This window comes from Somniosus microcephalus, unplaced genomic scaffold (assembly GCF_052327205.1).
Source record: "Somniosus microcephalus isolate GS21.2 unplaced genomic scaffold, FLI_Smic_1.0 scaffold172, whole genome shotgun sequence".
Classification (NCBI taxonomy): Eukaryota; Metazoa; Chordata; class Chondrichthyes; order Squaliformes; family Somniosidae; genus Somniosus; species Somniosus microcephalus.
The window spans coordinates 116174-138226 of NW_028225359.1; the positions used below are offsets into that span (position 1 = coordinate 116174).

Sequence of the window (22053 nt, forward strand, 5' to 3'; positions counted from 1 at the left end):
AAAACTGGGTGGGGTTGTGAGGAGGATGCAAAGAGGCTTCAAGGTGATTTAGACAAGTTGAGTGAGTGGGCAAATACATGGCAGATGCAGTATAATGTGGATAAATGTGAAGTTATCCACTTCGGTAGGAAAAATAGAAAGGTAGAGTATTATTTAAATGGTGATAGATTGGGAAATTCTGATGTACAAAGGGACCTGGGTGTCCTTGTACACCAGTCACTGAAAGCAAACATGCAGTTGCAGCAAGCAGTTAGGAAGGCAAATGGTATGTTGGCCTTCATTGCAAGAGGATTTGAGTACAGGAGCAAGGATGTCTTACTACAGTTATACAGGGCCTTGGTGAGTCCACACCTGGAGTACTGTGTGCAGCTTTGGTCTCCTTACCTAAGAAAGGATATACTTGCCATAGAGGGAGTGCAGCGAAGGTTCACCAGACTGATTCCTGGGATGGCAGAACTGTCGTATGAGGAGAGATTGGGTCAACTAGGCCTGTATTCACTAGAGTTTAGAAGAATGAGAGAGGATCTAATTGAAACGTATAAAATTCTGACAGGGCTAAACAGACTGGATACAGGGAGGATATTTCCCCTGGCTGGGAGGTCTAGAACGAAGGGTCACAGTCTCAGGATATGGGGTAGGACATTTAGGACTGAGAGGAGGAGAAATTTCTTCACTCAGAGGGTGGTGAACCTGTGGAATTCTCTACCACAGAAGGCTGTGGAGGCCACATCACTGAATTTATTTAAGAAGGAGATAGATAGATTTCTAGACATAAAAGGCTTCAAGGGGTATGGGGAGAGAGCGGGAATGTGGTATTGAGATAGAGGATCAGCCATGATCATAATGAATGGCAGAGCAGGCTCGAAGGGCCGAATGGCCTACTGCTGCTCCTATTTTTCTATGTTTCTATAACAAAGTGATTATCTGTAGGAACATTTCTTGTGTTCTGCGCGTGCGCGCGGTAGACCCCGCCCTTTTTTGCGCATGTGCACCGGATCCCCTTTGCATGCGCGTTGTCACCAAGGTCCGGTCGTGCATGCACAGTACCTCACAGTTGTGGCTGGAGTGCTGTGTGGGCCACGCTTTGTTCAGCTCCGTGGCAGAAGGCCCGTCACTAGATCCATGGGGAGAAGGGAGGATCGAAAGGGGAGAGAGAGCAGGGGAATCGGAGTGAGAGAGGGATGGTGGAGAGAAGGAAACGGAGGGAGAGGGAATCGGAGGGGGAGAGAGGGAATCAAAAGGAAAGGATCTCAGAGGGAGGGAGGAGACAGGGAGGAATCGGAGGGAGAGGGACTGAGGGAGGGAGGAGAGAGAGGGGAATGAGAGGGGGAGAGGGAATCGGAGGGAGGAGCGAGGGAGAATCGGAGGGAGGGGAGAAAGGGAATCAGGGACAGGGACTCTGAATCGGAGGGAGGGGGAGAGAGGGACTCGGAGGGATAGGGAATCGGAGGAAGGGGCACTCGGCGGGAGGAGAGGGGGAATTGGAGGGGTGAGAGAATCGAAGGGAGGAGGAGAGGGACTCGAAGGGAGAGGGAATCGGAGAGGGGAGAGATGGACTCAGAGGGAGAAGGAATCAGAGGGGGTGAGAGTGAATCGAAGGGAGCGGGGGTGAGTGAGGGACTTGGAGGGGGAGAGAGGGGGACTCAAAGGGGGGGAGAGAGGAGGTCAGGAACTCTGTGGGGGGGATAAAGAGTACCGAGAGCACAGTGGGGATGGCAGAAGAACGTGATCCAGGTCAAAAGTGGGGGGGGGGGGGGCGGGGGAGTTGAGAGAGAGAATGTGATCCAGATGGTAAGACGGATCACGTTCTTCCAACCCCACCGTCCTTACACCTGCAACACATTCTCCCTCTTCTCTCCCTACACCTGGTTGATTTCTCGGAAAGCTCGGTGCATGTGTGGCAAGTGACATCATTGGACTGGACTAAATCCGGAAGTAACGACACTGTCACTATTCACTTCATACCCAATGAACCTGTTAACAATCCGAGATCCACACACATCTATGGCAGGGCGGAGGGCGTGGGGAAGGTCAGGAACTGTTTGCGGGGAGAAGGTCATGAATCCGTGGGGGAGGAAGTGGGCAGGGGAAGAAGTTCAGGAACCCGTTTGGGGGGGTTGGGGGGAAGAAGGTCAGGAAATTGGGTAGGGGGAGATCATCAGGAACTTGGGCAGGGAGAGAAGGACAGGAACTCTGGTCGGGAGGGAGGAGGTCAGAAACTTGGGCAGAGGGAGGTGGAGAAGGTCAGAAACTTGGGCGGGGGGGAAATAGGTCAGGAACTTGGGCGGGGGGGGGAAATAGGTCAGGAACTTGGACGGGGGGAAATAGGTCAGGAACTTGGGCGGGGGGGAAGTAGGTCAGGAACTTGGGCGGGGGGGGAAATAGGTCAGGAACTTGGGCGGGGGGAATAGGTCAGGAACTTGGGTGGGGGGGGAAATAGGTCAGGAACTTGGGCGGGGGGAATAGGTCAGGAACTTGGGCGGGGGGGAAATAGGTCAGGAACTTGGGCGGGGGGAAATAGGTCAGGAACTTAGGCGGGGGGAAATATGGTCAGGAACTTGGGCGGGGGGGAAATAGGTCAGGAACTTGGGTGGGGGGGGAAATAGGTCAGGAACTTGGGCGGGGGGAATAGGTCAGGAACTTGGGCGGGGGGGGAAATAGGTCAGGAACTTGGGCGGGGGGAAATAGGTCAGGAACTTAGGCGGGGGGAAATATGGTCAGGAACTTGGGCGGGGGGGGAAATAGGTCAGGAACTTGGGCGGGGGAAATAGGTCAGGAACTTGGACGGGGGAAATAGATCAGGAACTAGGGCGGGGGGGAAATAGATCAGGAACTAGGGCGGGGGGGAAATAGGTCAGGAACTTGGGCGGAGGGGCAATAGGTCAGGAATTTGGGCGGGGGGGGAAATAGGTCAGGAACTTGGGCGGGGGTGGAAATAGGTCAGGAACTTGGGCGGGGGGAAATAGGTCAGCAACTTGGGCAGGGGGGGGGAAATAGGTCAGGAACTTGGGCGGAGGTGGAAATAGGTCAGGAACTTGGGCGGGGGTGGAAATAGGTCAGGAACTTGGGCGGGGGGTGGGAATAGGTCAGCAACTTGGGCTGGGGGGAATAGGTCAGGAACTTGGGCGGGGAAAATAGGTCAGGAACTTGGCGGGGGGAAATAGGTCAGCAACTTGGGCGGGGGGTGGGAATAGGTCAGCAACTTGGGCTGGGGGGGAATAGGTCAGGAACTTGGGCGGGGAAAATAGGTCAGGAACTTGGCGGGGGGAAATAGGTTAAGAACTTGGGCGGGGGGGGGAATAGGTCAGGAACTTGGGCTGGGGAGGGGGTGGAGTAGGTTGGGAACTTGGGCGGGGGAGAGGAGGTCAGGAACTTGGGCAGAGAGGGGGAGGAGCTCAGAAACTTGGGTAGTGGGGCAGGAACGTGTTTGGGGGGGGTGGTGGGAGAAGGTCTTAACCCTTGAGGGTGTGCCCTGTCTGTTTCAAGTGAGCTCTGTTTTGTCTGGAGTAGGCAGTCAGAATGGCTCGAATTACACTTAAACTGTATCAATTTTTCTTCAGTATGGTTGGTAGTTATTCTGGTGACTGCCTGTGCCTCTAGATGCCTTTTCATAGCTGTTCTCCTGACTATTGTAGGTACCATATTCTGGAGCTAACTGATTATGTAGGCAGGGAGGATCTAATTATACATTCCAGAGAAACTGCTGGGTGTGTCTTGCCCTCCAAGGGGACCAATCAGTAATCAGGACTTGTCATCCAAGGGGACCAATCAGAGCTTTAGGTGTTGCAAATAAACACGTCCTAAAAAAGTGCTCGGCAAACTTATGGGTCTAAATGCTGACAAGTCCCTTGGAGCTGCTGGCCTGCATCCTAGGATCTTAAAAAAAGTGGCTACAGAGATAGTGGATGCATTGGTTGTAATCTTCCATATTTCCCTTTACTCTGGAAAAGTACCTGCGGATTGAAAAACTGTAAATGTAACGCCCTTATTCAAAAAAGGAGGGAGACAAAAAGCAGGAAACTATAGGCCAGTTAGGCTAACATCTGTCATTGGCAAAATGCTGGAATCCATTATTAAGGAAGTAGTAGCAGGGCGTTTAGAAAATCATAATACATCAAACAGAGTCAACATGGTTTTATGAAAGGGAAATCGTGTTTGACAAATCTATTAGAGTTCTTTGAGGAGGTAACGAGCAGAGTGGATAAAGGGGAACCAGTAAATGTAGTGTATTTGGATTTCCAAAAGGCATTCGACGAGGTGCCACATAAAAGGTTACTGCATAAGATAAGAGCTCATGGTGTTGGGGGTAGTACATTAGATTAGATAGAGGATTGGCTAACTAACAGAAAACAGAGTCGGGATAAATGGGTCATTTTCAGGATGGCAATCTGTAACTAATGGGGTGCCACGGGGATCAGTGCTGGGTCCTCAACTATTTTCATTCTATATTAATAACTTGGATGAAGGAAGTGAGTGTATTTTAGCCAAATTTGCAGACGATACAAAGATCGGTGGGAAAGCAAGTTGTGAGGAGGACACAGAGTCTGCAAAGGGATATAGATAGATTAAGTGAGTGGGCAAGAATTTGGCAGATGGAGTATAATGTGGGAAAATGTGAAGTTATCCACTTTGGTAGGAAGAACAGAAAAGAAAAATATTATTTAAATGAAGAAAGACTACAGAATGCAGCAGTACAGAGGGATTTGGGTGTCCTTGTACATGAAACACAAAAAGTTAACATGTAGGTGCAGCAAGATTTCAAGGGGGATAGAGTATAAAAGTAGGAAAGTCTTGCTACAACTGTATAGGGCGCTGGTGAGACCTCACCTAGAGTACTGCGTACAGTTTTGGTCCCCTTGTTTAAGGAGGGATATACTTGCATTAGAGGCAGTTCAGAGAAGGTTCACTAGGTTGATTCCTGGGATGGAAGGGTTGTCTTATGAGGAAAGGTTGAGCAGGTTGGGCCTATACTCATTGGAGTTTAGAAGAATGAGAGGTGATCTTATTGAAACATATAAGATTCTGAGGGGGTTGGACAGGGTAGATGCTGAGAGGATGTTTCCCCTCATCAGGGAATCTAGAATGAGGGGGAATAGTCTCAGAATAGGGGGTCGCCCATTTAAGATGGAGATGAGGAGGAATTTCTTCTCTTAGAGGGTCGTGAATCTTTGGAATTCTTTACCCCAGAGAGCTGTGGAACCTGAGTCATTGAATATATTCAAGGCTGAGATAGATAGATTTGTGAGCAACAGGGGAGTCAAGGGTTATGGGGAGCGGGCAGGAAAGTGGAGTTGAGACCAAAATCAGATCAGCCATGATCTTGAGGGGCCGAATGGCCTGCTCCTGCTCCTATTTCTTATGTTCTTAAATAACGTCCCTGGAGCCGGCTTTCTGGTGCTGCACACCAGCTCTCCATGTTGTTGTTAACTCCAGGCATTGAGGTAAGCGTCGAGAAGCAATTCGGCAAATCGGGCGTTCAGTGAGCGTTACATACTGACATCACAATCTCCATGGTGTTGAAGTCCCCGGCGATCGCTGTTACCGGCAGCGCTACAGGGGTCCCGATTTGGAATGTGCCGCTGGGATCGACAGGAGCTGTCATTACAGCTCTCAATGTCGCATTAGCACCATCTACTGCCACTAACGGGCGGCGCTAAGGGGACAAATTTTTCCCCCTTTGCGTTTCTGTTAAATCTTTTTTTTATTGTCAGGGTTTTTCAAGATCTATTCGACTTAGTTTTACAAGGAAAGGCAAAGATACAAAGCCATTTAGATGGTCATATTTTACCGTACCTTTTTCTCATGACCTTTCGCAACTTCACCTGGTAGATTGTGAGGGCCAAAACGCCCAGAATAAGCAGGATCATTGTCACTGATAAACCACCGATCAAACCGTTCTTATGAATCCGGATGTTACAGAAATCTCCAAAGTACCAGTAGTCTTGAGTCATGTCACAGCTGGGAAGAAGTGAAGAGAAAAATCTACCATTACTAGCAGACATCCCATTCCATTGCTCATGGTACATCAAGGTTCTGAGGACAGGAGATTCATACCATGTAACACACAATGTATTATTGCATGCTTAACTTGGCATGTCCCTTTTGAGGCTCCACAGTGTAATGGCTGTATTTCCTGGGTCAGGTAGAGGCTAGTTGTTCAGTTAGAGCCACATTATTCAATTAGAGGACATTAGTGGCTAATATGATACTTTATAGAAAGAAACACTTGGATTTCTATAGCGCCTTTCACAACCTCAGGACGTCCAAAATGCTTTACAGCCAATGAAGTATAGGAACTGTTGTACCATAGAAAACATGGCAACCCATTTGCGCACAGCAAGATCCCACAAGCAGCAATGACATAATGAGTAAAAAATCTGTTTTTAGTGACGGTGGTTGATGGATAAATATTGGCCCAGGACACCGGGGCGAATTCCCCTGCTCATCTTTGATATAGTGGCCATGGGATCTTTTACATCCACCTGAGAAGGCAGGTGGGGGCCTCGGTTTAATGTCTCATCCTAAAGATGGCACCTCCGACAGTGCAGCACTCCCTCAGTACTGCACTGAAGTGTACTATAACGGGGCTATAAAGGTATATAAGGATATGAGAAGCAAGGCTTAGTTGATTGTTCAGTCTTACTAGCATATGGGTCCATTACTTTTCATTCCACACTTTCCATTCCCACATTTCACAGAGTCGTTCCTTGCTGAATTACATAATGAAGCACATATGGCCTTGGTATTGGTCAGAACCAGTTTATAATACTGCTTTAAATTCTCGGGAACCTTTGAAGCACACGTATCTGTTGATAGTAAAATAAGTACAAGTTATTATCGAGCTCTAATACATTAAATATCTCACATCTGCAATCACTCCCTGTCAACTGTTTACAATATCAATTCCCACTTCTACATTTGTACAAAGTTTGTGCAAAAAGTCTGGCAAAATCGTGACAAATGGAAGTAAGGATTTGTAGACAGCAAGTACGTGCAGACATAACATTTAAAATATTTTATAGACGTCTCACATCTAGTATGTATCAGTCACATTTAGAATCATAGAAGCTTACAGCACAGAAGGAGGCTGTTTGGCCCATTGTGCCTTGGAAAGAGCGCTCTCCAATTAGTCCCACTCCCTAGCTTTTTCCCCATAGACCTGCAAATTTTTCCTTTGCAGGTATTTATCCAATTCTCTTTTGAAAATTACTATTGAATGTGCTTCCACCGCCCTTTCAGGCAGCGCATCCCAGATCACAACTTACTGCGTAAAAAAAATTCTCCTCCTCTCCCCCTCTGGTTGTGCTCCCAATATTCTTAAATCTGTGTCCTCTGCTTACCGACTCACCCGTCAGTGGAAACAGTATTTGCAAAATGTCAAAAGTATTAAAAAAGGTGCGCAGATATATTGATTTATATTTCCTAACAGGTTATTCATTAATAGGAACACAACATTAATACTGCAACAATATAAATAACAGTAAAAAGATTGCACCCCTTACCAGTCACAACGGCGTCTTGCACTGTTGCATGGCTAGTGTCGAATACGAATCCATCGCAGTCAGCTGCAGTTTAGAATGCAAGATTATGTGAATCACTTCTTATCATGAAGTATCAGTGGATAATAAATACTCCAACTGTGCTGGACTTGGAGTTTTCTTTTCTGAATTTGCTGCTGACTAAGGCGAGTGATATTAGTGCTATGAAATGGAACACAGCAAAGTCCCCTCTACATTGCCCATCAAAAACTCCCATGTCAGGTACAGCACAGGTTAAATACAGAGTAAAACTCCCTCTACACTGTCCCATCACACAGTCCCAGGGCAGGTACAGCGTGGGTTAGATACAGAGTAAAGCTCCCTCTACACTGTCCCCATCAAACACTCCCAGGGCAGGTACAGCGCGGGTTAGCTACAGAGTAAAGCTCCCTCTACACTGTCCCATCAAACACTCCCAGGGCAGGTACAGCGCGGGTTTGATACAGAGTAAAGCTCCCTCTACACTGTCCCATCAAACATTCCCAGGGCTGGTACAGCACGGGTTAGATACAGAGTAAAGCTCCCTCTACACTGTCCCCATCAAACACCCCCAGGGCAGGTACAGCACTGGTTAGATACAGAGTAAAGCTCCATCTACACTATCCCATCAAACACTCCCAGGGCAGGTACAGCACAGGTTAGATACAGAGTAAAGCTCCCTCTACACTGTCCCATCAAACACTCCCAGGGTAGGTACAGCACGGTGTGAGGGTGCCGGTTAGTTCTCCTAGTAACCCCTAGGTGGCACCTTTATGAGTGGTTACCCCTGTGTTAAATCCCTTATTGACTGTTATTGGGCTTATGAGTTTCACCTGTGATTTGTAGTATCTTAGTTCTGTTTTTCCCCTTCTCTGTGCTCAGTCTTGATAAGCCTTTGTGCCAAGTGGTTGCTTGTTAGAGCTTCTAAAGTGTAATTGTATCTTTGTGTTTATTAAGTAAAGTACTTTGTTTGAACTTTATACCTGCCTCAAGCCTTGTCTCTGCACTTGGGTCCAGAACCAGCCTCGCCCTGACAGCAAGACTGAGCCAGTATGGACCCAGCAGTGATGGAGGAACTTCGTTCTATTCTCTCCCTTCAGGGTGCTTTCCTCGGCCGCCTTGAGCAACTTCTCCAAGGCATTTCGGACAAGGTAGATACGTGGACTCAGACCATTCAACACCTAGCTGCTGTGGCTTCTGCTCGGGACGTTCCTCTTCGGTCAGTTCCTTTGGGTGCTACCCCACCGGTCGCCGATCGCCAGACTTACTGAGAGCCTCGCCTATCGGCGCCGGAGCGCTATGATGGTGATCCAGGCAAGTGTCGTGGCTTCCTGACCCAGTGCTTCCTGGTTTTTGAACTTCAACCTTCCATGTTCCATTCATCTCGCTCTAAGGTAGCATTCATTATTTCACTACTTTCGGGAAAAGCTCTCGCCTGGGCTACCGCTATCTGGGAGCAGCAATCTTCGGTCTGCTTTGATGTTGTCGATTTCACCGCTGAGATGGGCAAGGTCTTTGACCATCCTGTGAGTGGACGGGAGGCAGCTAAGAGACTTTTGAATCTCTGCCAGGGCGGCTGCAGCGTAGCCGACTTTGCCATTGAGTTCCGCACACTCGCTGCGGAGAGTCGCTGGAACACCGAGGCCCTTCTTTCCATGTTTTTTTACGGCCTTTCCGGAACTATCAAGGATGGACTAGCGTCCAGAGAGATCCCGGAGGACCTTGACACGCTCATCTCCCTTGCTGTCAGAGTGGATAACCGCCTCCGGGAGCATGCTAGAGAGAGGAGATTCACTACTTCCACAAGGGTGAAATCGTCTGGTGTTCCGGATCTGACCAGGAGTTTCCAAGTACCCCGGAGTCCACCTGTTAGCACGGAAGAGACACCTATGCAACTCGGCAGAACTCTGCTCTCCCAGGTTGAGAGACAGAGGAGATTGAGAGAGGGGTGTTGTCTTTACTGTGGCCTGTCTGGTCATTTCAGAGCCACATGCCCAGAGCTCCAGGAACAAGCCAGGAGGATTGGGAAGATACGGATTGATCAAACCCCTTCTGTCTTCCAAACCCTGATTCCTGCTCGTCTCTCTTGGGAGGGAAAGCAGTTCAATCTGCAGGCGTTCATTGACTCCGGGGCCGCGGGTTGTTTTATTGACCGTACCCTGGTGCACAGACTGAAAATTCCTTTCTCCTGCCTGGATAAGCCTTTACAAGTCATGGCCCTTGATGGCAGGCCCCTTGGTTCTGGGCACATTCATCATATCACTGGAGTGTTACATGTCCAAGTGGGGGAGAGACATCAAGAGTTGCTGCAGTTTCACCTGAGAGATTCCCCTGAGCTTCCTCTCGTTCTTGGACACCCGTGGCTCTTTCTCCACAACCCTCATATTGACTGGACTACTGGGATGGTGCTGGAGTGGGGCCCTTCATGTTCAACTAACTGTCTCAAGGTCTTCCCTAGTCTGCCTCGTCCTTCCTCTCCCGAGCCAGCCGATCAGCTGGATCTTGCTCGTGTGCCTCCTGAGTATTCGGACCTCCATGCGGTATTTAGTAAGGGGCGGTCCTCTATACTCCCCCCACACCGGCCCTACGACTGTGCGATTGATCTCCTGCCTGGCACTAGCCCTCCTCGGGGTCGGCTCTACTCTCTCTCTGGTCCTGAGAATGTTTCGATGGAGGAATATATCAAAGAAGCCCTCGCCACAGGTTTCATTCGTCCTTCCACCTCCCCAGCGGGTGCAGGTTTCTTTTTTGTAAAGAAGAAGGATGGCGGTCTCAGACCTTGTATAGACTATCGGGGGCTCAACAAAATTACGATTAAGAACCGCTATCCTCTCCCTTTTATGTTCTCAGCGTTTGAGCAGCTACAGGGAGCTACCATCTTCTCCAAACTTGACCTCCGCAATGCATATAACCTGGTCCGCATTAGGGAGGGGGATGAATGGAAAACTGCCTTTATCACCCCGAGCGGTCACTGGGAATACCTTGTCATGCCCTTTGGTCTCACTAATGCTCCTGCTGTCTTCCAGGCTCTGGTCAATGACGTGCTCCGGGACCTGCTGAATCAGTTCGTGTTTGTTTATTTGGATGACATTCTCATCTTCTCGAAGTCCCCCCAGCAGCATGTCCAACACGTCAGGCGGATGTTGCAGAGGCTCTTGGAGAGCCGTCTCTTCGTCAAACCCGAGAAGTGTGAATTCCACGTCACTAAGGTCACCTTCCTGGGCTACGTTATCTCTGGTGGAAGCGTCCAGATGGATCCGAGTAAGGTTCAAGCCGTCCTGAACTGGCCGAGTCCCACGTCGGTTAAGCAGATTCAGCGGTTCCTGGGATTCGCCAACTTTTACAGACGCTTCATCCGTAACTTCAGCTCCCTTGCCGCGCCCCTCTCCGCATTGACCAAGGGCTCGCCTGTACGGTTTAGCTGGTGTTCTGAAGCAGAACGGGCATTCCAGGAGCTCAAACAACGCTTCACCTCCACCCCCATTCTGATACATCCCGATCCCGCCTTGCCCTTCATCGTAGAGGTGGATGCCTCGGATATTGGAGTTGGGGCTGTCCTGTCCCAGCGCTCCCCCAAGGACCAAAAACTTCATCCCTGTGCCTTCTTCTCCCGTCGCCTGAAGCCAGCTGAGTGTAACTATGATGTCGGCAACAGGGAGCTTTTGGCAGTTAAGTTGGCCTTGGAGGAGTGGAGACACTGGTTGGAGGGAGCGGAACATCCTTTTGTCGTCTGGACCGACCATAAGAACCTGATATATATTCAGGACGCTAAGCGCCTCAACCCCCGGCAGGCCAGGTGGGCACTCTTCTTTAACCGGTTCAACTTTCTCCTGTCGTACCGCCCAGGGTCTAAGAACCTCAAACCGGATGCCCTTTCTCGCCAGTTTGACCCCTCGGAAAAGGACCGGATTCCGGAACCTATCGTCCCTAGTTCCTGCATCGTGGCTCCCGTCGTGTGGGAGATTGAGACTGTGGTGCGAAGGGCCCAACGTCAGGAGGCCGATCCCGGAGGAGGCCCTCCTAATAAACTTTATGTTCCCAGTCGAGTGCGCGCCCAGGTCCTTCAATGGGGCCATTCTTCTCGATTGACGGGTCATCCTGGGATCCGTCGGACTCTCGAGTTTCTTAAAAGGAGGTTCTGGTGGCCCGCTATGGAAGCCGACACCCGGACCTTTGTCTCCGCTTGTCCCGTCTGTGCCCAGAACAAGACATCCCAACAACCTCCGCTTGGTCTCCTGCATCCCTTGCCTATTCCCAGCCGTCCCTGGTCTCATATCGCCCTGGATTTCATCACCGGGCTACCTCCATCTGAAGGATTCACCACCATCCTAGTTGTGGTTGATCGCTTTTCAAAGGCTGCTCACTTCGTTCCTCTTGTCAAGCTTCCCTCGGCCAGGGAGACCGCCCAGCTGGTTGTCCAACACGTCTTCCGCCTCCATGGCTTGCCCCTGGATGTTGTCTCTGACCGTGGTCCTCAGTTTTCATCTAGGTTTTGGAAGTCCTTTTGTTCCCTCCTGGGGGCTTCCGTCAGTCTCTCTTCAGGGTTCCACCCTCAATCTAATGGCCAGACTGAGAGAACTAATCAGGATCTGGAGAGGGTGCTACGAAGCTTTGTGTCCTCCAATCCTTCCTCCTGGAGCAGGTACCTGGTCTGGGCAGAGTATGCACATAATACCCTTCAGAGCTCCTCCACTGGTCTTTCGCCTTTTGAGTGCCAATATGGCTTCCAACCGCCACTCTTCCCGGAACAGGAGAGGGAGGTAGGAGTGCCGGCTGCCCAGGGGTTAGTCCAACGCTGCCGTCGTACCTGGAGGAGGGTCCGATCCGCCTTGCAGCTTGCCTCATCTCGGCAGAAGGTACAGGCCGACCGTCACCGTCGCCCAGCTCCTCGGTTCCGGACCGGACAGAAGGTCTGGCTGTCTACCAAGAATCTTCCGCTCCATGTAGAGTCCCACAAGTTGGCTCCCCGGTTCATAGGACCTTTTAGGATTTTGGAGCAAGTAAACCCGGTGGCCTACCGGCTCCTCCTTCCTCGATCGATGAGGATACATCCCACATTTCATGTCTCTCACCTCAAGTCGGTACTTACTAGTCCCTTGATTCCTGCGGCTAGACCTCCACCCCCGCCCCGTATGATCGACGGCCAGCAAGTCTTCACGGTCCGTCGTCTCCTTGATTGTCGCCGGGTCAGGAGGAGCATCCAATACCTGGTTGACTGGGAGGGTTTCGGTCCTGAGGAGCGTTCCTGGGTTCCGGCCCGGGACATTTTGGATCTGGAACTCATAAGGGATTTTCACCGTCGCCACCCTGCTCGTCCAGGAGGAACGTCAGGAGCCGTTCCTAGGGGAGGGGGTCCTGTGAGGGTGCCGGTTAGTTCTCCTAGTAACCCCTAGGTGGCACCTTCATGAGTGGTTACCCCTGTGTTAAATCCCTTATTGACTGTTATTGGGCTTATGAGTTTCACCTGTGATTTGTAGTATATTAGTTCTGTTTTTCCCCTTCTCTGTGCTCAGTCTTGATAAGCCTTTGTGCCAAGTGGTTGCTTGTTAGAGCTTCTAAAGTGTAATTGTATCTTTGTGTTTATTAAGTAAAGTACTTTGTTTGAACTTTATACCTGCCTCAAGCCTCGTCTCTGCACTTGGGTCCAGAACCAGCCTCGCCCTGACAGCACGGGTTAGATACAGAGTAAAGCTCCCTCTACACTGTCCCATCAAACACTCCCAGGGCAGGTACAGCACGGGGTTAGATACAGAGTAAAGCTCCCTCTACACTGTCCCATCAAACACTCCCAGGGCAGGTACAGCACGGGTTAGATACAGAGTAAAGCTCCTTCTACATTGTCCCATCAAACACTCCCAGGGCAGGTACAGCACGGGTTAGATACAGTGTAAAGCTCCCTCTACACTGTCCCATCAAACACTCCCAGGGCAGGTACAGCACTGGTTAGATACAGAGTAAAGCTCCTTCTACACTGTCCCATCAAACACTCCCAGGGCAGGTACAGCACTGGTTAGATACAGAGTAAAGCTCCTTCTACACTGTCCCATCAAACACTTCCAGGGCAGGTACAGCACGGGTTAGATGCAGTGTAAAGCTCTCTCTACACTGTCCCACCAAACACTCCCAGGGCAGGTACAGCACGGATTACATACGTACAAAAGCTTCCTCTACACAGAGTTTAAAAACGAGCACCTCAGACACTTGGTCCTTCAAGTTTGACTCCTACCTCCTGTGCAATTTGTACTTTTCAGCTTTTCTTCAACTTTGTGAACCGTGTCAGTGAGGAAGTCAGAAAAGTCTGTTGTGCTGGTGACAATTACATCATGATCAACAATGATGCTGCCATTGCTGTGGGGCAAAATAGGAAGGTGTTAAGTATGTGTATTGTATTGAACAATTAACACAAAGACTTAAACGTATAACTCAAACAGGTCTTTACTGGTTGGAGGTAGGGACTACACATAGGTCTTTACTTCATGCCCACAGGCGGGAACTGAGGGGGATCAGTACCCACAGTACTATTTATACCCCTATGGCCAGGAGTGGTACTGCGTATCACTACGCCCAACAAGTAGTGCAGTCCTGTCCATAGGTTCAAAGTAGCACACATATTACATACACAACAGAAGGTGATTTAAACCCAATGAAATTTCAGGCGCCTGGCTTACAAACAATGAAGGGCATGGCTGGATAGCTGTTAAAAAGAAACGGCTTGTGTCGTCTAAGGGAAGGAATATTGGCCAGGACAATGCTCTGGTTCTCTTTCAATGGCGCCATGAGATCTTTAATGTCCAGGGAGCTGGAAGCTGAGGTTCAGACCTCATCAGCTCTGTCTTTGTACACTACGTGAGCGTTGGACTGTGGGACCTGAGCATGGGACACTCTTCATTAGCAAGAGTGCAACCCGCTTGGCCAAACTGACACCGAGGTCACCTTCCCAACATTCAAGCAGTTTCAGAGTAGTTCTTTGTGAAACGTGTAAAGGTGTTGCTGGGACTCTTGATCAGGCATTGTTGAAATGGAAGTGTTTGTTTTCTAAACGGGCCTGTTCTCAGGAAGTGGTCGATGCCACCTTCATTGCCCATCCTTGGGTTCTCTGGTGATTGGTTTTACAACTGATTGACTTTTGCTCGGCCTATTTAGAGGGCATTGAGTCAACCACGTGGTGTGGGAGAGGAGTCACACGTAAGCAAGACCGGGGAAGGGCTGGCAGTTTCCCTTCCCTGAAGGACACCAGTGAACTGTTTGGGTTTCTCGAACAATGCGGCAGCTTTCACGGTGCCAGCTCACAAGCGACCAGATTGATCAAATTCAATTTCACATTTGCCATGGTGGGATTTGAACACCCGACTTCTGGGTAGTTGGCTAAGTACCAGAACCACCTGACCACCACCCTGCCTTTCTTATATTTGACCGTAGTGCGATGATACAGTTGCCCGAGTGAGTCAGAACTCCAGTAAGTGTCCAGGGAACAACGTTTCTCAGAAAGGTCTGGAAGGGCTTCATATGGAGTGATTTATTTTGAAAGCATTGACTGTTGTGTTGGAAAAACACAGTTGCCATTTTGAACACAGCAAAGCCCCACAAATAGAAATGGGATGAATGGCCAATTAAATTGATTTTGAGGGCGGAATATTGGTCAGGATACTGGAGAACGACTTGTTATTCCAAATAATGCCAGAGGTTCTTCAACATCCAGAACCAAAAATGGGCCTTGGTTTGATGTCTCATCTGAAGTACATCACCTCTGACAACGCAGCACTCCCGCAGCATCCGATCTGTGTGAAATGCTGCAGCAAGCCTCAGCCTTTCGCTTTCGAACAAGCTCGGCTCAGTGAGTAGCACTCTCGTCTCTGAAATCAGAAGGTCATGGGCTCTAGCCCCACCACAGAAGCTTGAGCACAAAATCTTGCCTGACACTTCCAGTGCAGTTACTGAGGGAGTGCTGCACTGTCGGAGGTGTCGTCCATCGGATGAGATATTAAACCGAGGCCCCGTATGCCTATGGAAGTAAAGGATCCCATGGCATCTACTGGAGGAAAAGCCGGGGAGATTGCCTCTGTGCCCTGGCCAATAGTTATCCATGAATCAAAAGCTTTCTGTTGTTGGTGGGACCTTGCTGTGTGTGTGTATTGGCCTATATTATAACAGTGACGCCACATCAAAAGTGAGATGAAGTGCTTTGGGACTTCCTGAGGAAGTGAAAGCTGCAAAATACGAGCTCTTACTTTCCTTTACTGAGAATGTTCCTGTTAGGCCACGCGGCAGCTCAGCGGTCTCGAGGCCCCACGCAAGCCGCTTGCTGGCTTCACCATGTAAAGAAGCGTGCATGCGCAGAATTTTGAATGGGCCCCACAACCCGTTCCATGCACCCAAAAAAAATTAGAGGGAACATTGGTTATGACAATGTACAGTTCTTGACTAAGAAGTCTTTTGAAGCAGCCCGGGGGGCTACAAGCTGAAATGATATTACCTTATGCTTGTAATCTTCACGTCCTGGTATCCCTTTATGTCTTTATAAATGATGTCCATCTTAAAAAGAGAGAGAGAGTGGGTGAGCTGTGAATGTTCCTGTATTTAATTGTACATTAGTGACCCCCCAAAAATCCGTAATCTATGTGGCAGACTCGGGGCCAAGATTGGTGACGAATGGGGGAGGATTTTATTAATGCAGGGTCTCTGTGCCCCGCACCCGCCCCCGCCCCCCCATTCAAGGTGAGTTGGGTTTTCTGGGGGCACCACAGTGGTGGGAAGATCCCGTCTCCGCCCCCTTGCAGCCTGAAATCCCGGGTGGGGCTGGGACTGGGAAGGGTGAAATCACCCGCTGAAAATTCCGGCAGTCCCACCTCTGGTGCGAAGCAATCAACTGCTGTAAGGAGAGCTGCCTTCCTAGAAACGGAGCCCATTTTTGTTAATGCTAAGCCCCCACACTCAGTAGGTACCCCAGGTACACCGATGACATGGGCGGTTTGGAAATGAGAATTATGCCAAAGGATTGGAGGGTGGCAAATATAAGACCAGTGTTCAAGAAAGGGGCAAAAAGCATAGTGGCCAGCTTTACCTCGGTTAAGGGTAAATCTTGAGTCCATAATACATTTGAGCACTTGAGTGGAATGAGTTAGTTGGGGACAATACCTTGGATTTGGAAAGGCCTGGTCTACTTGACTTTTGTAATTGATTTTTCCCCCAGAAAACCACAGTGTGTGGAGAGCGGGAATGGGTTGGATGTTGTATCTATAGATTTTTAGAAGGCATTTGATAAGGGGCCACAAGAGAGACTTCAGTGCAAATTATGGTACGTGATATTAAAGGAAATGCAGTTGCATTGATAGAGAGGTGGCTAGAGAGAGGTAGGGTAACTAGATTTTATTTTTGAATGGGAGTTCATTTCTTTTCTATCCATAATAATCCATAATGCCTTTTGTTGCCTAGGCCCTAAGCTCTGGAATTCCCTGCCTAAACCTCTCCGTCTCGCTATCTCTCTTTCCTCCTTTAAGACGCTCCTTAAAACCTACCTCTTTGACCAAGCTTTTGGTCATCTGCCCTAATTTATCCTTATGTGGATCGGTGTCAAATGTTTTGTCTTAAAATACTCCTGTGCAGCGCCTTGGGACGTTTTATTACTTTGAAGGCACTATATAAATACAAGTTGTTGTTGTAATAAATGATTTGGAGTTAGGCACAAAAGGAATGATATTGGAGTATGCTAATAGCAAATTAGTGGCAAACCAGGAAAAGGAATAAAAGAAGATTGGAGGAAGACTTAGATAGTTTAGTGGATAGATGGATAGTTGGCTGCTGCTGTTCAATGTAGAGAAACGTGACTTAGTCCATCTTGGGGAAAGAGAAAAGCTACTGGAAGTATACGCTAAATAGTAAGGCCTAGAAATTCGGTATAGCCGAGTTTGGGGCGCTACAGCCGGGCGGTCACAAAACTTTGCGCCCGGTGCAACTTAGCGCCACCTTCGCCGATATTCAGTTGCATCGCCCCAAGAGGTTGCTGCAGCACTAAAGCAGGCGATGCACGAGTATCATAAGGCGCTAAGCCGGCGATCCGGGGCGCTACCACCGAGGGCGGGTGCAGCGCAGGTGCGGCGAGTTATTGATTGAAGGCAGACAGTCAGGCGCCGGTCAGCACTTAAAGGGGGAGGGTGGAGTTGTTTGGCTACCACGCCCTGCACACTGCAGCCCTGAGGGAAGGCCTGAACAGTGCTAATTCATTTGCTCCACGCCCAGGAGAATGGAGAAGCCAAAGGAGAGAGCGCAGCGCTTCGGCGAGGGTGACCTGAGGCTGCTGGTTGGCGCAGTTGAGCGCAGGCACCATGTTCTGTTCCCTGAAGGTGGCAGGAGGCCGCTGCCCTCCAAATATCAGAAAGCCTGGAGGGAGGTGGCAAGCAGGGTCGCCTCCAACAGCGTGGTTCCCAGGACTCCCCTCCAATGCCGTAAAAAATTCAACGACCTCACTCGGGTTGTCAGGGTGAGTACCCTTTCCAGTATCCTCCTCATCCCTGCATGTGCTCCTCAGTTGATGGTCAAAGGGACGTGAAAGCCCGGCTGCCCAGCCCTCATCCAGCAGCTATGGGACTGTCATGAAAAGCACTTGCATATTCAGGAGTTTATACACTGTCAGGGCTATTCCACCATGGGAGGCTGTGCAGGCAAGATCAGGGCTTTACACTGTCAGGGCTATTCCACCATGGGAGGCTGTGCAGGCAAGATGAGGTCTTCACACTGTCAGGGCTATTCCACCATGGGAGGCTGTGCAGGCAAGATCAGGGCTTCACACTGCCAGGGCTATTCCACCATGGGAGGCTGTGCAGGCAAGATCAGGGCTTCACACTGTACTTAGAGGCCGTCCTCTCTCTTGCAGGGCAAGCTGGCGCACAACCGGAGACAGCAGCGCCAGACCGGGGGAGGCCGTCCTGACATTAAGCATCTCAGCGACCTAGAGCTGCGAGTGGAGCAGATCATGGCAGGCCGGCTGATTGGCCCCGTCGCGACTAGAGATGCCGACCCTGTTCTGGGCACCAATGGTAAGGTCCTCACCTTTTGGACCTCTCTCTTTCCACCCGCGCCTCACGTCAGCATCCTTTGCCACTATCGAACCAATGCAGTGCATAGCAGCACTGATGCCTCCCTCGCTGCCGTCATGTCCTCACTCTAAAGCAACTCTTGTGCCTCCCTGCTTTCAGATGGTGACTCGCCAGGTGAGGAGGCAGCCCCTCAAGCTGGCACTGTGTCGGACTCAGACCTAGAGGAGGAGGAAGAGGAAGCTGCCCCATCAGGGACACCCTCGGCCGAGGCAGCCCATGGCCATGCTGGGGACGCGTCTTCCCTGGAGGGGAGCAGGGGGCAAGTGTCGGAGGAGAGTGATGCTCCGGGGACCAGCGGGCTGCAGCAACGCGGGAGAGGTGGGGAAGCTCGGCGGCCTTCTCCCCGGAGGTTGAGTGTGGCCTCCAGTCCTGCTACAGTGAGCGCAGAGGAGGTGCGGCTCCTAGCAGAAATGGGCGCCCAGGCTGAGCGCAGGCACACTGAGCTCATGGCTGCAGTGGCAATGATGCCTGACTCCATAGAGTCACTGGCAAGGAGTGTGCAGGAATTCGGGGCAGCACAGGCCAGGAGTCTGCAGGACTTCGCGGTAGCACAGATGGCCTCCAGCCAAGTGCTCAGTCATGCCGTGCATTCACTGGCTGGTGTCATCCAGACACAGACCAGGGCCACACGGGCACTAACTGCTGCCGCACTCGCTGGCTCGGCCAGGCATCGCCGGGGCACTCGCCGCGCCGCAGCAGCCCAGCAGTCTGTGCTTCAGCAGATTGCTGCGCATGCTGCAGTGCTGGCCCGTGCGAGTGCCAGTGAATCAGCCGACCAGGGAGTGCCTGTGCTCTGTCAGGTTGGCAGCATTCCTACAGCCAACACTGTCACTCCTCCACTGCAGCTGCCACCATCCGTAGGACAGACTGCTGCCGCCCAAGCTGAGTTGGAGCAGTCCGCAGCCGGGCCCTCCAGGCCCAGAGCTGGTCCAGGCCGACCCCCAAGGGCATCTGCTGTCTCACCAACTAACCCTCAGCAGCCTTCTCCCAGCCTTGCTGCAGCCACTGGGGTCCCATTGAGGAGGAGCTGCAGGGCGGGTAGGGGCCATGCCCGGAAGCGAGACGGATCATCCTCGCAGGTGAAAAAGTAGAAGGTCTGGCCAATTTTGTTGCTTTTTATAAACAGGCCGAGACTGTTGTATTTCTTTTTTATAAACAGGCCGAGACTGTTGTATTTCTTTTTTATAAACAGGCCGAGACTGTTGTATTTCTTTTTTATATATAAAGGCCGAGACTGGTGTGTTTTTGTTTGGGGGGTTTCTCTGAATTAGTTTGTCATGCGGGAAGGGCACAGAGTTATAAGAGTAAAACATTTTCTTTAATCGCACTGTGCGTGTTTGCTTTTGGCAGTATTGGTTGCCTTGATCGGCTGAGGGCTTGCGGAGCGGCTACATTCATCTTCCTTCATTGGCACAAGCCATTCCCTGAGAGGGGGCCTAGAACCGAGTTGCATTAAGCCGCAGACGGACGGCCCTTGCACTTTCTGCCTCCCTCCCATCCTGGGCCTCCTCCTCCTCCTCCGGTGGTCCTCCAATGTCTGCTGGCAGTGGCTGAGTCCTGCGGATAGCCAGGTTGTGCAGCATGCAGCACACGACAACGAAATGGAAGACTCGCTCAGGCGAGTACTGTAGGGCTCCCCCGAAACAATCCAGACAGCGGAACCGTTGCTTGAGCATGCCGATTGTGTGCTCAATGATGTTCCTGGTTGCTTGATGGCTGTCATTGTATCGTTGTTCTGCAGGGGTGCTGGGCGCACGGAGCGGGGTCATCAGCCAGGTGCACAAAGGATAGCCTTTGTCCCCGAGAAGCCATCCTCGTGGGTGAGGCTGGGCCTGGAAAAGGTCTGCCACAGAAGTCTGGCACAGGATGAAGGCATCGTGGCTGCTGCCTGGAAAGCGGTCATTGACAACTAGTATGAGCTGCCTGTGGTCACACACCAACTGCACGTTGAGCGAATGGTAGCCCTTCTGGTTGCGGTAATCCTCGGCATTCTGGAGAGGTGCCTGCAAAGCCACATGCGTGCAGTCAATGGCGTCCTGCACCATTGGGAAGTTCGCTAATGTTGCAAATCCCATTGCACGCTCTTGCTGCTTGTCGAGGGTCATGGGGAAGGAGATGAACTGACGTCTCCTTCTGAAAAGGGCATTGGTCACCTGGCGGATGCAGCAATGTACCGCGAACTGGGAGATGTTGGAAATGTCCCCAGTAGCGGATTGGAATGAGCCGGTGGCATCGAAGTTGAGAGCCACCGTCACCTTCACTGCCACCGACAGAGACGTCCTGCTCCTCGGCTGTGGCTGCAGATCTCTCTGAAGCAGGTGGCAGATCTCTGTGACCACCTCCCTTCTGAATCGCAGCCTCCGAACACACTGCTCCTCAGACATGTTCAGATATGAGAACTGCTGGCGTTATACCCTGGGTGGGTAAGGCCTCCTGTGCCGACGCCTGTTGGCCCTCCTCCGTCTGGCCATGACTGGCAGTCTCTCACGGCGTCTCTGAGCCCTTTGAACGCAATGCAGTAAGCCAACGTTTGCATCCATTGCAGCCCCCATTAGATGTATCGAATTAATGCTATGGCACTGAAAGTTAATTACAAGTGCAAAGCTCTGGCCTGAAGCCAGAAGTACCTGAGCGAGTGTTGATTCAAACCAGAAAGCTCTCTCCCTTTGTCTCTCTCCAAATATCAGTGTCTCACAAAGAAGGAGTGGAGCAAAATGGCTGACATTTATACTGCAATAGGAGTCCCCTTTAATTAGTGCCCCCCGCGCCCCGCAGCGACTGGGAACCGTTCCCCTTTACCAGTCGCCGGGGGCGCCAGACGCACAATAGGCCGGCACCACTGAATTTCCGGTTCGGGGCGCACAAAGGGTGTTGCACCATGAAATGACGTCAGGATCTGCGCGCGCAGCTGAGCGCGCGCAAAGGTTTTGCGCCGCTGCTAAATCGTTACTGAATTTCGCGAGAGGCACAGATCGCGCCGCGCCCGGTCGCTAGCCGCTTAGCGCCCCACTTCTCGCCCTCTTAAGGCGCTAGCGGCTGGTGCAACCAACTGAATTTTTAGGCCTAAGTTCTTTAACGGACTGGGCGAATTTAGACAGTAAAGGTAGTAAAAAAGTCAAATGAGGTTGCATACATAGGGGCAGTGAACGTGAAAGCAATGTTGAACTGATACAAGACTGATACTGTTGGAGTATAGCGTGCAGTTCTGGGCACCAACCTGTTTTTTAAATTCACGTGAGAAATTTTTGAACTCGATTGACTTGTTGTTTTTCAGTTTGTTAGAATACAGTTGGTTCGTTATTCTGACAGAGACGTTGACGCTGGCTTCAACAGTATCTGTAGAACATCAGAATACAGTTTCATTAATCATTCATCAGGCAAGATCTTACCTCAGTGAGTTGTTGAAATGTACTGGCTGATAAGGTAGTGGAAACAGATTCAAC

General features: G+C 50.7%; 1 protein-coding gene across 1 annotated transcript in view; it reads right to left on the bottom strand.

The window, feature by feature from the left end:
* Positions 1 to 22053, bottom strand: part of LOC147082107 (mucin-17-like) — an 89455-nt gene that overhangs the window by 12240 nt on the left and 55162 nt on the right. The window contains exons 3-8 of the mRNA XM_085980439.1: positions 21828 to 21946; positions 15991 to 16049; positions 13744 to 13865; positions 7503 to 7565; positions 6644 to 6806; positions 5794 to 5958 (exon numbers count right to left, since the gene is read on the bottom strand). Coding sequence (XP_085836565.1) covers positions 5794 to 5958; positions 6644 to 6806; positions 7503 to 7565; positions 13744 to 13865; positions 15991 to 16049; positions 21828 to 21946 — 691 coding nt within the window. The remainder of the gene's footprint in view (positions 1 to 5793; positions 5959 to 6643; positions 6807 to 7502; positions 7566 to 13743; positions 13866 to 15990; positions 16050 to 21827; positions 21947 to 22053) is intronic.